The 17064-nt window shown below is 38.6% G+C and overlaps 2 protein-coding genes across 2 annotated transcripts; both read right to left on the bottom strand.

The window, feature by feature from the left end:
• Positions 1-39: 39 nt before the first annotated feature.
• Positions 40-2865, bottom strand: tnfrsf18 (tumor necrosis factor receptor superfamily, member 18). The gene is made up of 7 exons (XM_046383473.1): positions 2714-2865; positions 2238-2363; positions 1932-2063; positions 1285-1393; positions 1116-1183; positions 842-964; positions 40-492 (listed from the first exon to the last, which is right to left on the bottom strand). Exons 1-7 carry the CDS (start codon positions 2838-2840, stop codon positions 338-340), a joined length of 840 nt encoding a protein of 279 aa, XP_046239429.1. The 5' UTR covers positions 2841-2865; the 3' UTR covers positions 40-337.
• A 2420-nt stretch (positions 2866-5285) lies between these two features.
• On the bottom strand, positions 5286-10115 carry si:ch73-361p23.3 (tumor necrosis factor receptor superfamily member 4). The gene is made up of 7 exons (XM_046383472.1): positions 9654-10115; positions 9390-9506; positions 8319-8453; positions 8170-8236; positions 7770-8062; positions 7575-7679; positions 5286-6935 (listed from the first exon to the last, which is right to left on the bottom strand). The coding sequence occupies exons 1-7, from the start codon at positions 9730-9732 to the stop codon at positions 6850-6852; spliced, it is 882 nt and encodes a 293-aa protein (XP_046239428.1). The 5' UTR covers positions 9733-10115; the 3' UTR covers positions 5286-6849.
• Between the last annotated feature and the right edge of the window lie 6949 nt (positions 10116-17064).

Here is a 17064-nt window from a genome sequence, read left to right as displayed (position 1 = left end):
TCAGATGCCTTTACTTATCTCTATATCAGACAGAAAAAAGAGAGTTTGAAATCTTTTATTATAAACATTTATTTATTCTTCTGAAAATTTACAAAATAATCTTTATAGTCACTTTACTATTCACAATTTCTACTTATTACTATCTCCACCCTCATAATTACTCAGAGTGGACAACTAATCTAATTAGAGCTGAGTAGCTCTACTGGGGCAGATGTGGGTTAGGTGCCTTGCTTAAGGGCACCTCAACAGTAAAATGTCTAAATCTGTTCTGCTGCAGATCAGACCAGGGACCTTTCACTCACATTACCGCATCTCAAACCCTATCTTAGACATGTTATCAAGAAGTGCTGACTTTTTCCAGGTGTAGTTCGTCCAAACTGTTGCTGTTCTTGGACTCATCCTGGATGATGAGTTGGTGTCCACTCTCCTCCTTTGACAGGTGAAAGTCACTGGCGTTGGTGCAGACCGATGCAATATCAATGCGATTATCATCTGAAACAGAGAGAATAAATAAATGCAAAATGTTATGAAATCAGAGTAGTATAATACATTACTTTTCTCGTCTGATGTCCCTCAGTTGCTCATGCTGCATATTTTTATATATGATGTGTTGTATATGACCTCAAAATTTTGTTTCTGCAATGCAAATGAAAAGATCTGAGTGAAATGCTTTTAAATGTTGCAAAATAATAAAGGTTCTGTATGACTAAAAAAATGATTATCTTTATTGACATTTCTGATCCTGACTGGCTTCTTGAAATTATGCCTGTATTTTAATAAATGAAATCAACGTTTGTTTTTAAAGTGACTGTTATGTGCACTTCCATTAAGGCCCACTTACATGATCTGTGCTTCATTAATTTTTTTATACAAGCGTAAGACAGAAGCACAAGGAGGGTGAGAGACAGCAAAACAAAGCCGATGCCAAGGATCACATGGACGAAGTCTCCATTTCCATGCCTCCCTGGGGAAATATCCAATCACACTCAAGTTAGTTCGGTTCAGCTATATTGCCATTATGTACTGGAGTACAGTATTGCAAAAACATTTATTTTCTAGAAATGCACTGCTATCCAAAACAGGTTTTATTTTCTGTCAATAAAATGGTTGTTTACCTCCATCACAGACTGAGTTGTGGGTTTTGTTCCCTGGAAACCGCTCAGCAAGACCCAATATACTGCACCTGTTGACCAGAAATTGTTTGTTACTGCAGTTTGACGTTTAATTGTAAAAGCAATTTGACATATTTATTGCTTTACTGTAGTTCAGGACTTTCGGTCTTACTGTGTTCGTGGCTTGCAGACGCCCTCTTTGATGTCAAAATATGCGTTATCAAGGCACAGGGGCTCACACTGATATGAATACTCTATCAACCCTTTACCCGAGGAATTGGCTGCACAGATGGATAGATTCACGTTTAGTGCTAGTTAACAAATGTTGGTGTGCAAACACTAACTAGGAAGGTGAACACTGCAAACATTATACGCTTTTAAGTGTGTTAGCTTTGGAACTGTGAACAAGATAGCATGCTAGCATTAACATTAGCTTCTTCTTTTCAAATTGGGACAAAGGTCATCAAGGCAGCAATTATAATATACTGTGTGTGTGTGTGTGTTTGCCTCCCCTGGCTAAAAAAAGCATAACTTAACAATGATTACTATTTTTAGCGTTGGTTCTAGTATTACCTCCATTCTGTATGTGGTGTGACCATGTGGTGTTGTCATACCCAAACAACACCAGCTGATTACTTTCAGATATATCATAAAGTGGAGAACTTGAATGTAAATGTGTTACATAGGCTAAATCACTGTCCATATAAAAACATATAAACAAAGAAAACAGAAGATGATATATTCAAACCAGATTTTTTTTTTAAACAAACTGCTGCCTCAGCTTGTTTCTTTCATCTACAAGAAGATGTCCCCTCTCACCTGTCATCATCAGTCTCTCGCCTGTGGTGCATTTGTTTTTCACACACTTTGAGCAGACATTGTTCGTGCACAAGAAACCAGAGTGGCATGAACAGTTTGTATTTGTGGTCGTTGTACATTTTCCAGCATATTCTGTGAACAGACAAGAATTCAAACCACAGGACTTCCAGGTGATAACAGTGTTTTATCTTTTATCCACTGCGTCAAATGCATTATTAGCAACCCTAGAGGGTTTCACTAGAGATCCTCTGATTGTCAAGCTGCCATTCTATATAACTTCAAACTTCTCATTATCTTCAACCTTACCTTGTTGACATGACTGACATTTCTCACACCTGTCAAAAATGTTATACTGGTTCGAGTAGTAGCCATCCTGACAGGGGCTACAGACAGTTGGCTGGTGCTGTGAGCAGAATTCCTTCATGTATTTACCTTAAAGATAAGAGCATAGGACTCTGTCAAGATCACATTTACACAATACAATTCTACGCTGTGTTATTGAAGTACAGTGTCATAAACTGCAGCAATTTAAGGAGACATGGGAAAGTGAATACATGTTTGTTTCACACCAAAACCTGAGCCAAGTATAGTAAACTGAGCCACAAAAAAGTCAAAGAATTAAAAGGCTCCTGCTCAAGAACTAGGAAAACCTTCATGCTAAATCCCTTGAACGCAACCTCTCCACTTACATTAAAGACCTGTAATGATTCAATGAAACATTTGACTGATTCATGCGAAACACATTTTATCTTATTATTTTAAATATCAATTATGAGTTTTACCTGGGGGACACAGGTCACAGCAATGTCCATTAACCTTAGCTTGGTGATCGCCACAGCCTGCAGTGTATTCTGTAGTCCAAATATTCAGTGCACATGTAACTGCCAGACAAAGTCTTAGAGGACTCATTGTGACCAGTATTCCACTTGTGCCTTCAGGGTTTTATCTTGTCTGTTTAGTGACGTCAGTGTGAGATGTGTGTGGTTAGCTCATCAGGAAGAAACATTTTGTGTTCAGGAAGTGAAAGACCACTTGAAACTATTAGAGACAGGGCTATAAACTGAATGACAAAAATAACGAGTTCATTTTGTTTTTGTTTGTTTCTTTCTTTTTATCTGTACAATCTACCTTTATTTTTAGATTTTTTTTATCAGCATGTGTTATGAATCCCTCTTCTCGGGCTTTCGAGAGCGTGTGTTGGTGTCAAAGGTGTAGTTTCAGGTTTTGTCATACACCTACCAGTCAGCATTTTTGCAGGAAGTAGGGATACAAAAGCATTTTGTGTGTGGTGTGTGTGTGTGTGTGTGTGTGTGTGTGTGTGTGTGCGACCACAGCAGATCTTATTGAACTGAGATTTTTAATTTGTATCCTGTCTACAGTGCACATGTTGGAACTGTTAGTGGTGGGTTACAACCATATCAGCAAAGTTAGAACTGGGAAAGAAGTACATTTTCTGGATCCACGTTCAAATATGGTAACGATTTCCAGACAGACTTCACAACATGGTCATTTGGACAGAAGAGTTTGTGCACGTGTGTGTGTAGGTGGGTGGGCGTATATGTGCGTGTGTGTGAACAGCAATAATCAGTCACATACTGAACACAGTTGTAATATATATTGTACATGTATATATTGGACTCTGATATGTACTGTCTCTGTACTACTTTCAAATGCATTAAAAAGTGTAACATGAGAGTTGCATAGGCTCAATGACCGCCGATTGTGATAATGATCATTTTATGAATGTTAGGAGAGGGGAGTCAAGGAGACGAGAGGACAGGGGCGAGACGAGAAAATGAGAGCAGAGCAAAAGGTCTCTGTCTCACCTGAAAGACAAAATTAAAAACAAAAATTTGCAAAATATTTTCCACATTATCTGAACTAGTCTTTGCACATATGTCTACGATCACAGTTATGGTTGTACTTCATTCATCCCTAATCTCTGACATTACATTCAATGAACATACAAACGGTGAAAGACAAAAACAGGAGCAATGTCATTCGGTAAACTATTAGGTGTTATTGTAAGAAGTGTTTCACGCTTTCACAAGCATAAAATGTGGTTAGGTTTGCAGTCTCTTTATGTATGCGTGTCAAGGCTCCAGTTGTGACCTCAGGTTTTCTTTGTGCTACCTTGTTTTACCTGTCTCTCTCTCTCTGGTGCTTCCCCTTTGTGTGTGTGTGTGTGTGTGCACACGCACACTGTGGGCACTGCTTCTGGACACTGGCATCTGGTTGATCTCCAGTGTTGACAATCAACTCATCTGCTCAACATAAAGAAACTACTCCCTCACATGTGGTGCAGGGGGGTTTTAGTGAAGTTTCCTTCACTAATTCTGAAAACTAAGCAAGTGATCAATACTGATGCATGACTTTGTGGTTTTGTAAAGTTTGATAGAGCCTGATCTTTGCTGACATTCTAGTTTTCATTCTAGTTTGCATTTTGCATGCACAAAATATTGTGTGTTTTGCTAAAAGTTTTAGTTACACCTGATTCCCCACCCTTCAAAATCAAGTCACTTGTGACTGTACTGCCAAGAGTATCAGACCTTTACTTCTCTCTGCGTCACTCACACTTGCACATAACCACATAGTCACATGTCTAAACCCTAAAATCAGAATGTGACATAGCACCAGACATAAACACACGTAATTCTCAACAGTAGTCAGCGTCACTGTCACTGTCAGAAAGTACAGACCATGCAGTACCCTTTATAAGTGCACTGCACAAGGGCAACCCACTCTGTGTGCATTGTGGTAAGGGTGAGTGAAAGACAGGTTCTGTCACGTATAATAGTTGATCCTTCAACACGACAGTCACACGAAAGGTATGACATTTGACGACAATGAATACAGGAGCACAGGAGGCATTTCCCAGCTGAAGATCTTTCTCTGTTCTACAAACCACAGAACCAACAGAGCTCGATATGGAAAATACAGTGCCAATAAAAAAGCATTCACCCCGCTTGGAGGTTTTCATCTCATGTATTGCTACATTAAAGGGGAACTCCAGTGATATACATCAGACTCTTTACAGATCTTCAAGAGTACCAATGCAAATACGACAGAAAGCTGTAACAAGCCTCCTGTAGCACTTGAGGGAAAATGTGATATATGACCTTAAGTCATCTCACAACTATCCTCAACTATTGGTATTTATTCTTGCTATTTGATAGGTAATGTTGCTGTACTTTACAAGGCAGACATTTCAGGTTAGGTATATTTCTTTGAAACCACACACCAACTTCCTGGATAACTGACATTTACTGACAGCATCTGCAAGAACTGTTTCCATCGCATGTGCACACTCTGTAACAAATGCTCAGACTCAGTTTAGTTGCACATAAAGCCAGATTCATTTATAAATTCTTTATTCACACACTCTCAGGGCATCACAGTGACAACAAGTATGAGAGATAATATATTCAACAAGTAGTTTGTTGAATTAGTTCTGAAGAGGGATTAAGTACATTTACTCATCCTGCACTGCACAGTTAATATTTCACAAAAAATGTAGAGAAAAAGAAAATAGAATGAAAATTGAAAAAAGAAATTGTATTTGTTTCTTATTTATTTCCTACCCCATAACCATCTCAGACCCTTCAGATTTATCTGGTAACCCTGTAGATTGACCCAACCACTGAACTGAGTTAAAACTTCTTCCACTACACTGATAGATGATAGTGTCCGTTTTTCTACAGAATGAGCACCTTTACTTTAGAAATCTTAAGTACATTTCACTGCTTTTATGTAAGTAGGGTTTTCAAAGCAGGACTTTTGCTTCTAGCAGTAATTTTGCTCTGTTGTATTAGTACTTTAAGGGTCTAAATACCTTCCCTACCACTGTTTCTAAATAAGAAATGTCAATTTTTATCCCTTAAGTATTCAACAGAGGGCACTGTCAGTGGAATATCAAGAAGTTGGAGTGAAAGTGCAGCTTTTTCCAAGCAGACTGCACCAGTCACATGGAGCCTGTCGAATACACATTAAGCCACCTGTGATCAGTAGACTTGTGTATCTGATTTAAATGAATAAAAACAACGAGGGAAGGCTCTCATGACTCCTCACTGTACTGTTGGGGAAAGTCTCCGGTGAGGTATAAACAACATGAAAGTCCTCATATTTACAACATCAATCTTTCCAACGACTGTAATGAAAACATGAGAGAAATTATCTCTCAGAGGGAAAAAGAGGCACATTTAACTCCACAAGGGGATCTCCCCCAACCCACTGAAAGCATGTTTTTTACCGTTCTCATCTTAACAAAACAGCAACTGGTGGAACAGAGCGGAATAAACAATATGAGAAAAATAGAGACAGACAGACTGCAGGAAGAAACAAAAAATGTTTTTTTTTCTAAGGCTACAGCAGTTCATAATAATTTGGATCAACAGTGTTGTTTCTATACTTCTCTGAAACTTGTCCCATTAAATCATATCACATTTTATAACACCATATGCCTCAAAAAGCAGCAGAAAATATAAAAAGTATATATGTGCATTGTAACAAGAGATTGCATTTAGTGGCATGATCTCTGAGGTTGTTATATCCAAATTCTGTAATAAATATCAAGGTTACTCAAGAGAAATTGCTGATTAATAGGCATAACAGCTAGAGTAACAAACTACTTAACTTTAAACTGATTTACAGTTAAATGACAAAAGCTGAGGTATAACTCACAAAGCTTTCACATAATTCATCCATTATTCTATACAGAACAAACAAATATCAAATATTGACCACACAGATAGTGATTACCCCTGTGATAATACAGATAGAGAAAATAGTTTTTATGTATTTTCTGACTTTAAAAAAAACAATACAAAGAAAACATACATGAGTAGTCTGAAATTAATCATATGATGATTACCTGGTTTTAAAATTCACAGCATAAGTTGACACATTTTAAAGTTTCATCTCAGGGCTCCCCTGGATTCAGTTTGAGAGAGGACAGACTGCCATCGCCGCTTTCCTCAACTGGCTTGCGACACAGTGACTCATTTTCTGAAAACAAACATTAAAGTAAAGAAGATTTAATATTTACAACACTCATGTATATCCATGATTAACCTCCATATTGTGTCACATCATTTCAAAAGACTCCGGGCACGTTTGGTAAGTGGTAAAGAGAAGGAGCTCAGGCGGGTAATTTCATGGGTACCATTCAAGAAGAACACATAAAACATTCATCTGCAAGAAAAACTCCTTTCACTTCCAAATATGCAAGGAATTTACTGTTCAAGGGAGTAAATTTATGCTTCTATTCTTTCTTGTCTAAATGTAACTGAAAAGATCAATTCCTGATCTCATATCTGTCCTGGCAGTTCAAAGCTACAGCCAGCAGCCTGTTAACTCAGCTTAGCACAAAGACGTGAAATGAAGAAACAGCTAGCTTGTCCATGTCCAGAGGTAACACAATGTGCCTAAAGCAATTCAAACCAAGGCTAACCATTTCCCCTGACTTTAAGTCTTTGTTCTAAGCTAAGCTAGCCAACTACTGGCTATAGTCTCATGCTGAGCGTACAGATGCGTGTTGTCAGTCTTGCCGGAATAACACTCAAGGAACCAAACAGCCTAACAACCGTATTTACAACACTGTTCCATTAGATCCAGAATCAGTTAACTTTTAACTATGCAACATACTTTTTATTCCTGGGTGTTTCTCCACGCGAGGAATAATCTGCAGCTTGCAGGTCACGGCAGTCAGTACAAGCAGTCCAGCGATTCCAAATATGAGGAGGACCAAAACTGAACAAGACAAGAGAGCAAAAGGTTATTCAGGATTCCTTCTTAAGATGAGATTGTGACATACAAAGACAGCATCATTAAGTCTTTCACCGATGTGGTTCCCAGTGTTTGACAAGGTGGGTTCCCCTTTGATCTCTGGGCTGATGGTGTGTCTTTGAACAGATGATGTGGTGGTGGTGGTGGTGGTGGTGGTGGTGGTGATTGTAGTGCTTTTCTTCTGAGTTTGAGCCCCCTCATGTGGACGATGGGATGTCAAGAGTGTACTTAGAGAGACAATTTTGTTTGTGGGGATTGTAGTGGTATCAATATTACTCTCTGACACCTCATTGCAGATGACATCTGAGATCCTGGTTCCATTAATTTTCACTCCTGTTGATTTACATCTAGAATGAAGGACAAAAGACACAGCTATAAACATCAGACAACAACTAAAATCATTTCGGAGATCAATTTTTATGCAACGCTTGTTTTTAGAGTGCAGTAGACATACTCTTTCCATTTTTTACAGCTTGAGTTGATAGTTGTGCTGAAATATCCATCTTTACATTTTGAACATTCTGGCAAGGAAAAAGAATATCCTGTTAAAAGACTTTTTAAAAAATAAATAAATGATGTATGCAATGTTGTATGATTCATCACCTCCGTGATCCAGTCCAAATCCAACGTCACATTTACAAGTGGAAGAGTCGTCGTCCCAGGGCACAAATTCTCCACGGCACTCACACTTTGTGTTTGTCTCTTTCGTGCACTTCTGTTTAGTAACGCTCCCTGAACCTTCAACAACAAACAACAACCAAATTCATCTTCGTTAAAGGCAAATTGAGACTGATGAAGTGAGCCTCATGTTACATGAAACAGTTTTTTAATGCAATAAAGTAATTCTGCAGTTGTGTGTGTGAAAGAACATTAAGGTTTATCAGCTATTGCTCACGTACTTTTTTTTAAAGCAAACCGAGAGGCTGCACTGTAAACAAAAAATTATATAACGGTTCAAATATAAGTAAAATATGAATCTATTGCCATCATGAAGAGGATTACATTGGAAATCTGGGAAATAAATTACCAATGTGTTCCAGTATCCTCTGGGGTGACAGAGGAAGTGCTGAAGTGCAGTGCTGCTCAGTGATAAGAGTTTCTATGGTCACAGTGGAGCAGAAATCATTGCGCTTCTCAGCAAACAGTTTCGGGCTCGTTTGGTGACAGGATCTCCGAAAGATTTATTTAATATATGATTTATATTATGCTGTCGCTTTCAGTTGGCATAAGCTGTAATGAGAGTCTTTTGTCAAGGCCAAGCGCCGGTACCGTAACAGCAATGAGAGGCGCGCATTAAAATCCAAGCTTCGGCTGGCTTGAATCGTTTTTCTGAAACGACCGCTCACTTGACCGCAGTCTGTGACCGCAGATACGCACAGGTGGTACACAGAAGCTGAAAAACAACAGAAAACCTACGGGTGTAGGAGAGCAGAGACGATGGTTTGTGTAGAAGAGAGAACAGCACACCGTCAGCATGTCGTGTTCTGCTGATTCACTGAAATTTAACAAATATTACTAGAAAATTGCAGGTGAACCTTTGATATCCAGGGCTCAATATTACAGACACCTCCTCTGACTATCCGTGTAACAATCTGACCACAGCATAGCACAGTGATCATAGCTACACACCTGGTGGTGCTGTAAAATGCATCACACAGAAGCTTCAGCACTTACTTGGATCACACGTTGTACACACTCTGCACCGCTGGGACTCATTCAATTCAGGCTGGTAAGTTCCATTGCTGCAGGGTTCGCAACGTGCAGCCTTACCGTTCAGTCCCACTCTCTGACCTTGATTTGTTTCAACATGTCAACAGAAACAATATACTTTAATCACAGCGGCATACGTAAAAAAACATGAAGAATAAGAGAAAATTGTACAACCAGAATATAGGCTACGCTGTTATGCAGAGTGAAGAGTATAAAGTCATACATTACCTTTTGGGCAAGCGGCATTCAAACTGACAATGAGTTCATTAAAAGTCAAAGTGATTACAAGCAGACTGAGCAGAAACATATTCAATAGCCTACTTCAGCGTTGCCTGTACGGTAGAGCTATGCAGAACAGCAGAGTAAGACACTGAAGTCTGGGAATCACCTTTTTAAGGGTCTGACGTGAAACCCCCACGCGTGTTTTTAAGATAGCATCAATAGCATGTTTACCCGTCACTTTTTACTTTAGACATATTTTCTACAAATATTTTGGATAATTGCAATGAATTGAGGCTATAATGTCATACTTTGTACTTTGTAATGTGAATAAAAAACACGCGTAAGGAAAATAAGAGGGATAACAATAATTCGCTACGGTTTACAAGTTAAGACTTTTGTATTTTTCTCTCTCTCTGTTATCTGTTTTAGGATTCTGTGGATTTTTAAATAAAATCGCTCCTTAGTTTTAACAAACAATTCAGCCTTGGAGAAAAATTGTTGGAAAAATCAAGCAATTGATTACTGTTTACAAGGTCATGAACTTTAACTCTCAGCATTTTATTTGATATTGTGTTGTTTAATCGTACAAACGTTGTGATTTATTCAAAATAATGCTTTTCATTTCAAAATGTTTTAAACAACAGCTTCCACCCTGTGCCAATTTCTCTAAAAATTAGCTTGATGTTAAAATATAAATTTGTATGTACATGACAAACAGGAATTAAACTTCATTAACAAAATAATTAGTTAAAAGTTTGGAGGAAACAGAAAGCTACTTTCTGTAGCTAAACTGAACATTTGAGTTATAATAGCATGTTTATTAAACCTTTACCTGGGCTTTTTCTTTCAGGGACTAACTGGAAAATTGGTAAAAATTCTGTGGTTTAAGTGTCTGAAACTATGCAGCTTTATATTGTTCTTCTAGTAAGAACATGACCTAATACTTTTACATTTGGAAACAACGACACACATCTTGATTATTCTGCAAGTTACAACCACACAAAAGCTTCAAGCTTCCTTATGAAACGGATGTTGAAAACACACCTCCAGGGTAAGCTGACTGTTCAGTAAAATTCTGACAAACATCTTAATATTAGAGCACTGCAAGTCTATCAGTAGTTTTTACGTTTCTTGATCAGATCACCATTTCTCCATTTCTTAACTTAAGTTTCAGTAAGAGCAAAGTACAGGAAGGAAATCCTTCTCCTGAAATAGAGACAAAAAGCAAAAAAACGTAAGCCGAGTTTCATGTCATGTCAGACTAACTTCCACTGCAGCAGAAAATGTGTCAGTCTTTGCATCATGAGCAGGATGGACAGCAACTCGTGCACTTTACATTTACATTACAAAACAGCGTCTCTACACTAACACACCCCCATTACAACGTTTACTTTGTCACAAGCTGACAGTATTTAAAAATGATCCCACTTTTTCCTGCCTGATGAAAGCTTTCGCGTTTTGCACCAGATTAGTAGATTAAAAGCCTGCTCATGCATATGCGATGTGTTTCTCGCTGCAGCAACAACTGCATGGAATAAAGGATTTATGTGGTTAGAATGACGCCTTTGCAGCGTCTGTGGCTGAGTACATTAGAAATAAAGCTGATAAAATGTGAAGAAACACGAAGCACACAAAACAACAGAATCTGAGATGTGGGTGATATAATGCCGAACTGTTTCATATGCAAGCAGACTGCAGCGTAATAGTTCAAAGAAAAGTTGAATGATTAGCAAAGGTGTGAAAATGCTCCTCTTACCTAAAGAAAAGAAAAATGAACAACTGAAACAGGTGATTTTTTTGTCATATAAACTGCTTGTTTCATTGCTTGCATCTGTGGTCACAATGTTGGAGTCTAATACTGTCATGATATCAAAATAAGCAGAGCTGTCTCTGTGTCAGTTCATCATTCAGTCTGTGTCTGAACAAAATGTATAGTAACTCCAGCCTTTGACAAAGATGGTCAAGGGGTTCACAAAACTGCCAGCGCTGGCGCCAGATAGCCTGTCTTGTCCTGATGACAACAAAGAAAGGCAGGAGTAAGTGGCAAAAGTTTCAGCCAGAATATGCTTACTGTTGTTTTTCATGGTGTAGTTTTCATATTATTTATCTGCATATTTGAAATTAGGAAAAAGGTTAGAGGAGTGTGAGGTTTAAAAAAAAAAAAATTAAGATTCTCAGGTGCATCACTGGATATTTCGAGGACCCACATGAGAGCAAAGCTGTCATTTCGTATGATCCAGTCCAAATCCAAAGTCACTTTTACAAGTGGAAGAGTCGTCGTCCCTGGGAACAAATTCTCACTTCTTTTTAGTAACGCTCCCTGAACCTTCAACAACAAACAACAACCAAATTCATCTTTGTTAAAGGCAAATTGAGATTGATGAAGTGAACCACATGTTACATGAAGCAGTTTTTAATGCAATAAAGTAATTCTGTAGTTTGCGGGGTGTGTGTGAAAGAACATTAAGGTTTATCAGCTATTGCTCACATACTTTTTTTAAAGCAAATCAGGAGGCAGCACTATAATCAAATATAAGCAAACTATGAATCTATTGTCATCATCAAGAGGATTACATTGGGAATCTGGGAAATAAATTACCAATGTGTTCCAATATCCTCTGGGGTGACTTTCAAAGTGCAGTGCTGCTCAGTGATAAGAGTTTCTATGGTCACAGTGGAGCAGAAATCATTGCGCTTCTCAGCAAACAGTTTCGGGCTCGTTTGGTGACAGAATCTCCGAAAGACTTATTTAATATATGATTTGTATTATGCTGTCGCTTTCAGTTGGCATAAGCTGTAATGAGAGTCTTTTGTCAAGGCCAAGCGCCGGTACCGTAACAGCAATGAGAGGCGCGCATTATAATCCAAGCGGCGGCTGACTTGAATCGTTTTTCTGAAACGACCGCTCACTTGACCGCAGTCTGTGACCGCAGATACGCACAGGTGGTACACAGAAGCTGAAAAACAACAGAAAACCTACAGGTGCAAGAGAGCAGAGACGATGGTTTGTGTAGAAGAGAGAACAGCACACCGTCAGCATGTCGTGTTCTGCTGATTCACTGAAATTTCACAAATATTACTGGCACCACGACAGAAAATTGCAGGTGAACCTTTGATATCCAGGGCTCAATATTACAGACACCTCCTCTGACTATCCGTGTAACAATCTGAGCACAGCATAGCACAGTGATCAAAGCTACACACCTGTTTTGTAACAACGAATTTGGAGGACCCACATGAGAGCAAAGCTGCAACAAACTGCCAGCTGGGACACAAGAGCAGTGTGTGCGTGTGTGTGTGTGTGTGTGTGTGTGTGGTGGAACCTGGTGCTTTTCGTTTTGGCACCCATGTGAACATCACCGAGTGAGACGCGCTGTGCCTCATCTAGCCTCGTCAAAGTTCTCAGCAGAAGCAGACCTGAAAGTGATCTGTGGATATGCCTTTTACACGTGCTTATAACGATGCACAAATCTGATCTTTTTTTTTCTGTTCTGAAACAAGACAAACAAGTACCAATCCAATACTAGTGCTCTTTTTATAACTCAACTCAAAATCTGTAACGACATATCATCTCTTAAATGTGGAGACGTTTCATACAAATTGTGCATTTTTTGTCTTGTTCTAAAGGGTTTGTTAATTTTCAATTGTATTGTTAAAAACTACTGGGTTGAAAACGACCCAAATTGGGTGGTTTCTTACCCAGGTGCCAAGTTTAACTATTGGACAGCGAACGCGCTGGGTTACAATGACCCAGAAAGATGGGCTGGTAATTTAACCCAACATGTGGGTAGCTTAATCCACCCAGATATTGGGTTATTCTGACAGGGACGCTGGGTTACAGTAACCCAGAAAATGGTTGTGACCTTTTGACCCAATAATGGTTTACATTAACCTTTTTAGTTGGGTTTATTTGACCCATCAATTATGTTGAATTATGTTGTGCTCATTTTTTTTATATTGCGGGTTATACACATATAAGTTATTTAAAGAAGCAAATAAGTTTAAAGAATATAATACTGACAATTTTGAACAAATTACTCACTTAGTACTTCATCATCATCATCACTCATGTAGTACATCTATCACTACTATTTATTTTTACGTTTTTTTCAGGAGCCAAAACATTAGAAATGTACTCTCTACTAATGACATGTAGTGAAGAAATAGAAGAAAAGAAAAGTAATTATGTACAAGAACAAATGTAATTATTATGTATTTATATACAAGAACAATAATTATGTACAAGAACAAATTGTTAAAAATACATAACAGAATGAACAATTCAACTACACCATAAACCTGGGGACCCAGTTCAGTTTCCGCCTGCTCTCATCCCTCAAATATTCAACCATATTGATGCCAACCTGCAATACAAGAGCAATCAAAATGACAAAAAACAATGTGTTCAATGTTAAAACAAAGCAACAAGGCACACCATTTTAGGGGTCCGCCCATATGGAAGTCAATAAAAGTTCCCGATGTGACATACTGAGAGGTTATTTCCCTCTCAGTCTTTAGGAAGGTAGTCTGTCCTGTGATCATCCCAGGGAAAAGACCGGTCGTGGCCAGTTGTAACCGGTTAAACGTAGTATGACCCAGTGCCTGGACTGTGTGTAGCCTTTGACCCAGCACCTGGGTTGGACTTGATTTTATGATCACAATACTCCAGGTTGAAATATGCCACAGCTCTGTATATGGGTGATGTAGTGTGACATGGTGTGAGAACAACAACCTCATCCCCAACACGGGCAAGACCAGGGAGATGATAGCGGACATGAGGAAGGAGAGGAGCCCTCATCAGCCACTACTCCTTACTCTCCTACTCCTTAAAGAATTTGCCTTTGGGGATAAATAAAGGAATTCTGATTCTGATTCTGATTCCTCTACCTGAATTTTCCGGTTGCACTGTGCCTAGAGCCCATTTCAATAATGTTTTGTCAGCAGCCAGTGCTTTGTGGGCATTTATGAAAAGTTCACTAACAGAATATAAATTATGAAATATTACCACTTACATAACTCTTTAACTCAGTATTTGCTAGGTTGTTGAAAGTGTCTTTTTATCAGCAACATTTACCAAATGAAAGCTAGACAAAGCCGAAACGATTTCTTTAAATACTGTATACAACCAGTACACAGACACAGGAGTTGCACATGTGCTCATTTTTTAGACTGGTATTTCACTCTCAAAGAATTTGTTCAGTTCACAATTTTCAGTACACAAGAGACATTTGTATTTTATTTTTGAAATGCTTCTTGAGATGATGACCTTAAAATGCTCAGTGAGTTAACTCAGTATTTAGGCTACCGGTAGCCGAAACACTGAGTTAACCCAGTAAAGTGACCCAGACAGTGGGTAGAATACCATGTATCTGTTGGAGATTGAGTTCCAAACCACCAACCATGCAGCTGGGTTATAGAAAATAACCCAGCATGGGCTAATATAAACCAATAAATGGTCAAACTGTCACAACCCAGTAATTGGGTGCAGAAATAACCCAACATTTTTTAGAGAGAGTGCATCAACGTCATGATGAGAGACAGATCATCATGTTTAACTTGTCTCATACATGTAAAACACACAGTCACAAGTGTGGTGTGACTGTTGTGTACAGATAAAGACTTGACAGTGTGGTTGCTGCTCTGTGTGTGTCCACAGTCCAGTTTGGGGACAGGACGTTGCCTCATTGCATGTCTCTGCATCTCTGCACTTCATTTGCGTGTGGCTCCTTTTTGTCTTTGTTTTCCTCTCAAACTGAAACCAGTTCATTCCACATATTTATGGATGCATTTTGTCACTGATTCTGCTTTGCTCTGTTTAAATCACCTGCAGTGAAGGCTGAACAGTAGACAGTAAGACAGCTTTCACCCTTGGACTTGAGTTGTCCCGTTCACCCGATAGATCTGCTGATTTAGCACTGGAGTCTGTGGGAGACGACGCAACAACATGAGGTCAGCGGGGCTGGCAGAGGAGACACACGACACGCCTCGCGTTCTAACAGTTATTGTAATCGTTTTAGGCTGCTGACTGACTGTTCAGTCACATCTTCTTTGCTCTGCAGCTTTTACAAATGTTGATATTTTCCCCCACGGGTTTTATTTTAGAGGTTCTGTATGCTTGCTGTATGCAGCTTCAATAAGACGCAAGAGAAAAATAAATAGTTGTCCAGTCATAATGCTTTGTCTATATGACATGAACAAACGTCTAACATTCACACAGTTGTCTCTTTTTTGTGTTTTGTTACAGATGCTGCTGACTGCTCTTGAAACTCATTTTGGAGATCTGTTGATTGTTGGCTGAGAACTGCTGTTAACTGAATGATGGTTGACCACATGGTGGCTCAGGGTAACTCTGACATCACTATATCTTGCTGTGGGCACTAACACCTTGGGCCAACCTGGGCTACTTCAGTCCATGAGAAGGAATCATAGAGAGATGCATCTGACTGTTGTTAAAAAACTTAGTGAGTCTTAACAACCTGTGTTGTCATTATGTGTCTTCTGTTGTGTACATCTTTGCAGCACAATCCCAGCATATCTGGACAATCTTAAGCACTGATGCCACAAAGGTACAACTCTAGAAATGGTAGGCAATCCTGAAGTTTAAATCTGTAGCTCAACACTCTTTTGTTTTTTGTTGGATGTGTGAGATATGCGAGTGTAAATTTATTATAACCTCCTTTAAAGACAGTTATAGTACATTTAGAAAACTTATACAACAGCCAAAGAAGATACCTTATCCAGGAGACAGTCAATTTTAAGATATAAGGATGCCTGCCATGACTCTAAAGGGAATACTATGAAAAGCACTGTCAGTTCATTAAAGTCTAACCAATTTATTCTATAAAACATAAGTGCTTGGTATACTTTGAAGTTCAGTGGACACTGGACACAAGCTATAGTTATTTATTTTATTTATGGTAACAAGTTATGATTGTTATTTTATATTATTTTATATCACGAAATTAAGATCTCGTTTGTCATTTGATGATACGGAACAAAACGATGCGGGAGGTTTCCACGCCGACTCCGTCTGTGCGGTCAGACGGTCCTGTTTCGCGGAACGTTCCCCAAACGTAACATTGTTTGCTGGGTACCTCTTTATATTTATTTATGTCATATTTTTATTTTTGTGATTTTTTTAAATGTCTTTCTGTACATTTGTTGTTGTTTTCGTATTTCCTGTTTTACTGAATTGCCTTCGTATACGAAACTAACTCCAAATTTGTGTGTGTGTGTAGAACTTGTAGTTAGTTTACTAAATCGTCATCAATTCTTAATTCATTCATTCAAATCAATCACTCATTACTAAATGACACTATACAGCCTACGTGCCAAATAAAAATGGTGTCCCTAACGATACTTGATGTCTTGAATGTGTGAAGTTTCCAAACATCCAGTAGATGGTGGTAAAACGACA

The sequence above is a fragment of the Scatophagus argus genome, chromosome 3, assembly GCF_020382885.2.
Source record: "Scatophagus argus isolate fScaArg1 chromosome 3, fScaArg1.pri, whole genome shotgun sequence".
NCBI classification, from domain to species: domain Eukaryota; kingdom Metazoa; phylum Chordata; class Actinopteri; family Scatophagidae; genus Scatophagus; species Scatophagus argus.
Note: the sequence above shows the minus strand (reverse complement) of the source record. Positions and strands in the feature narration are given on the sequence as shown.

What these genes read in the sequence shown, in the direction of transcription:
- tnfrsf18 (XM_046383473.1), bottom strand. Translation starts at nt 2,840, where the DNA reads ATGAGTCCTCTAAGACTTTGTCTGGCAGTTACATGTGCACTGAATATT. An exon ending in CTGTGACCTGTGTCCCCCAG is followed by an intron (nt 2,364 to 2,713) that starts GTAAAACTCATA and finishes CTTATCTTTAAG; the next exon opens with GTAAATACATGAAGGAATTC. An exon ending in GTCTGCAAGCCACGAACACA is followed by an intron (nt 1,184 to 1,284) that starts GTAAGACCGAAA and finishes TCTGGTCAACAG; the next exon opens with GTGCAGTATATTGGGTCTTG.
- si:ch73-361p23.3 (XM_046383472.1), bottom strand. Translation starts at nt 9,732, where the DNA reads ATGTTTCTGCTCAGTCTGCTTGTAATCACTTTGACTTTTAATGAACTC. An exon ending in AGCTGTAAAAAATGGAAAGA is followed by an intron (nt 8,063 to 8,169) that starts GTATGTCTACTG and finishes CCTTCATTCTAG; the next exon opens with ATGTAAATCAACAGGAGTGA. An exon ending in GAAACACCCAGGAATAAAAA is followed by an intron (nt 6,936 to 7,574) that starts GTATGTTGCATA and finishes GTTTGTTTTCAG; the next exon opens with AAAATGAGTCACTGTGTCGC.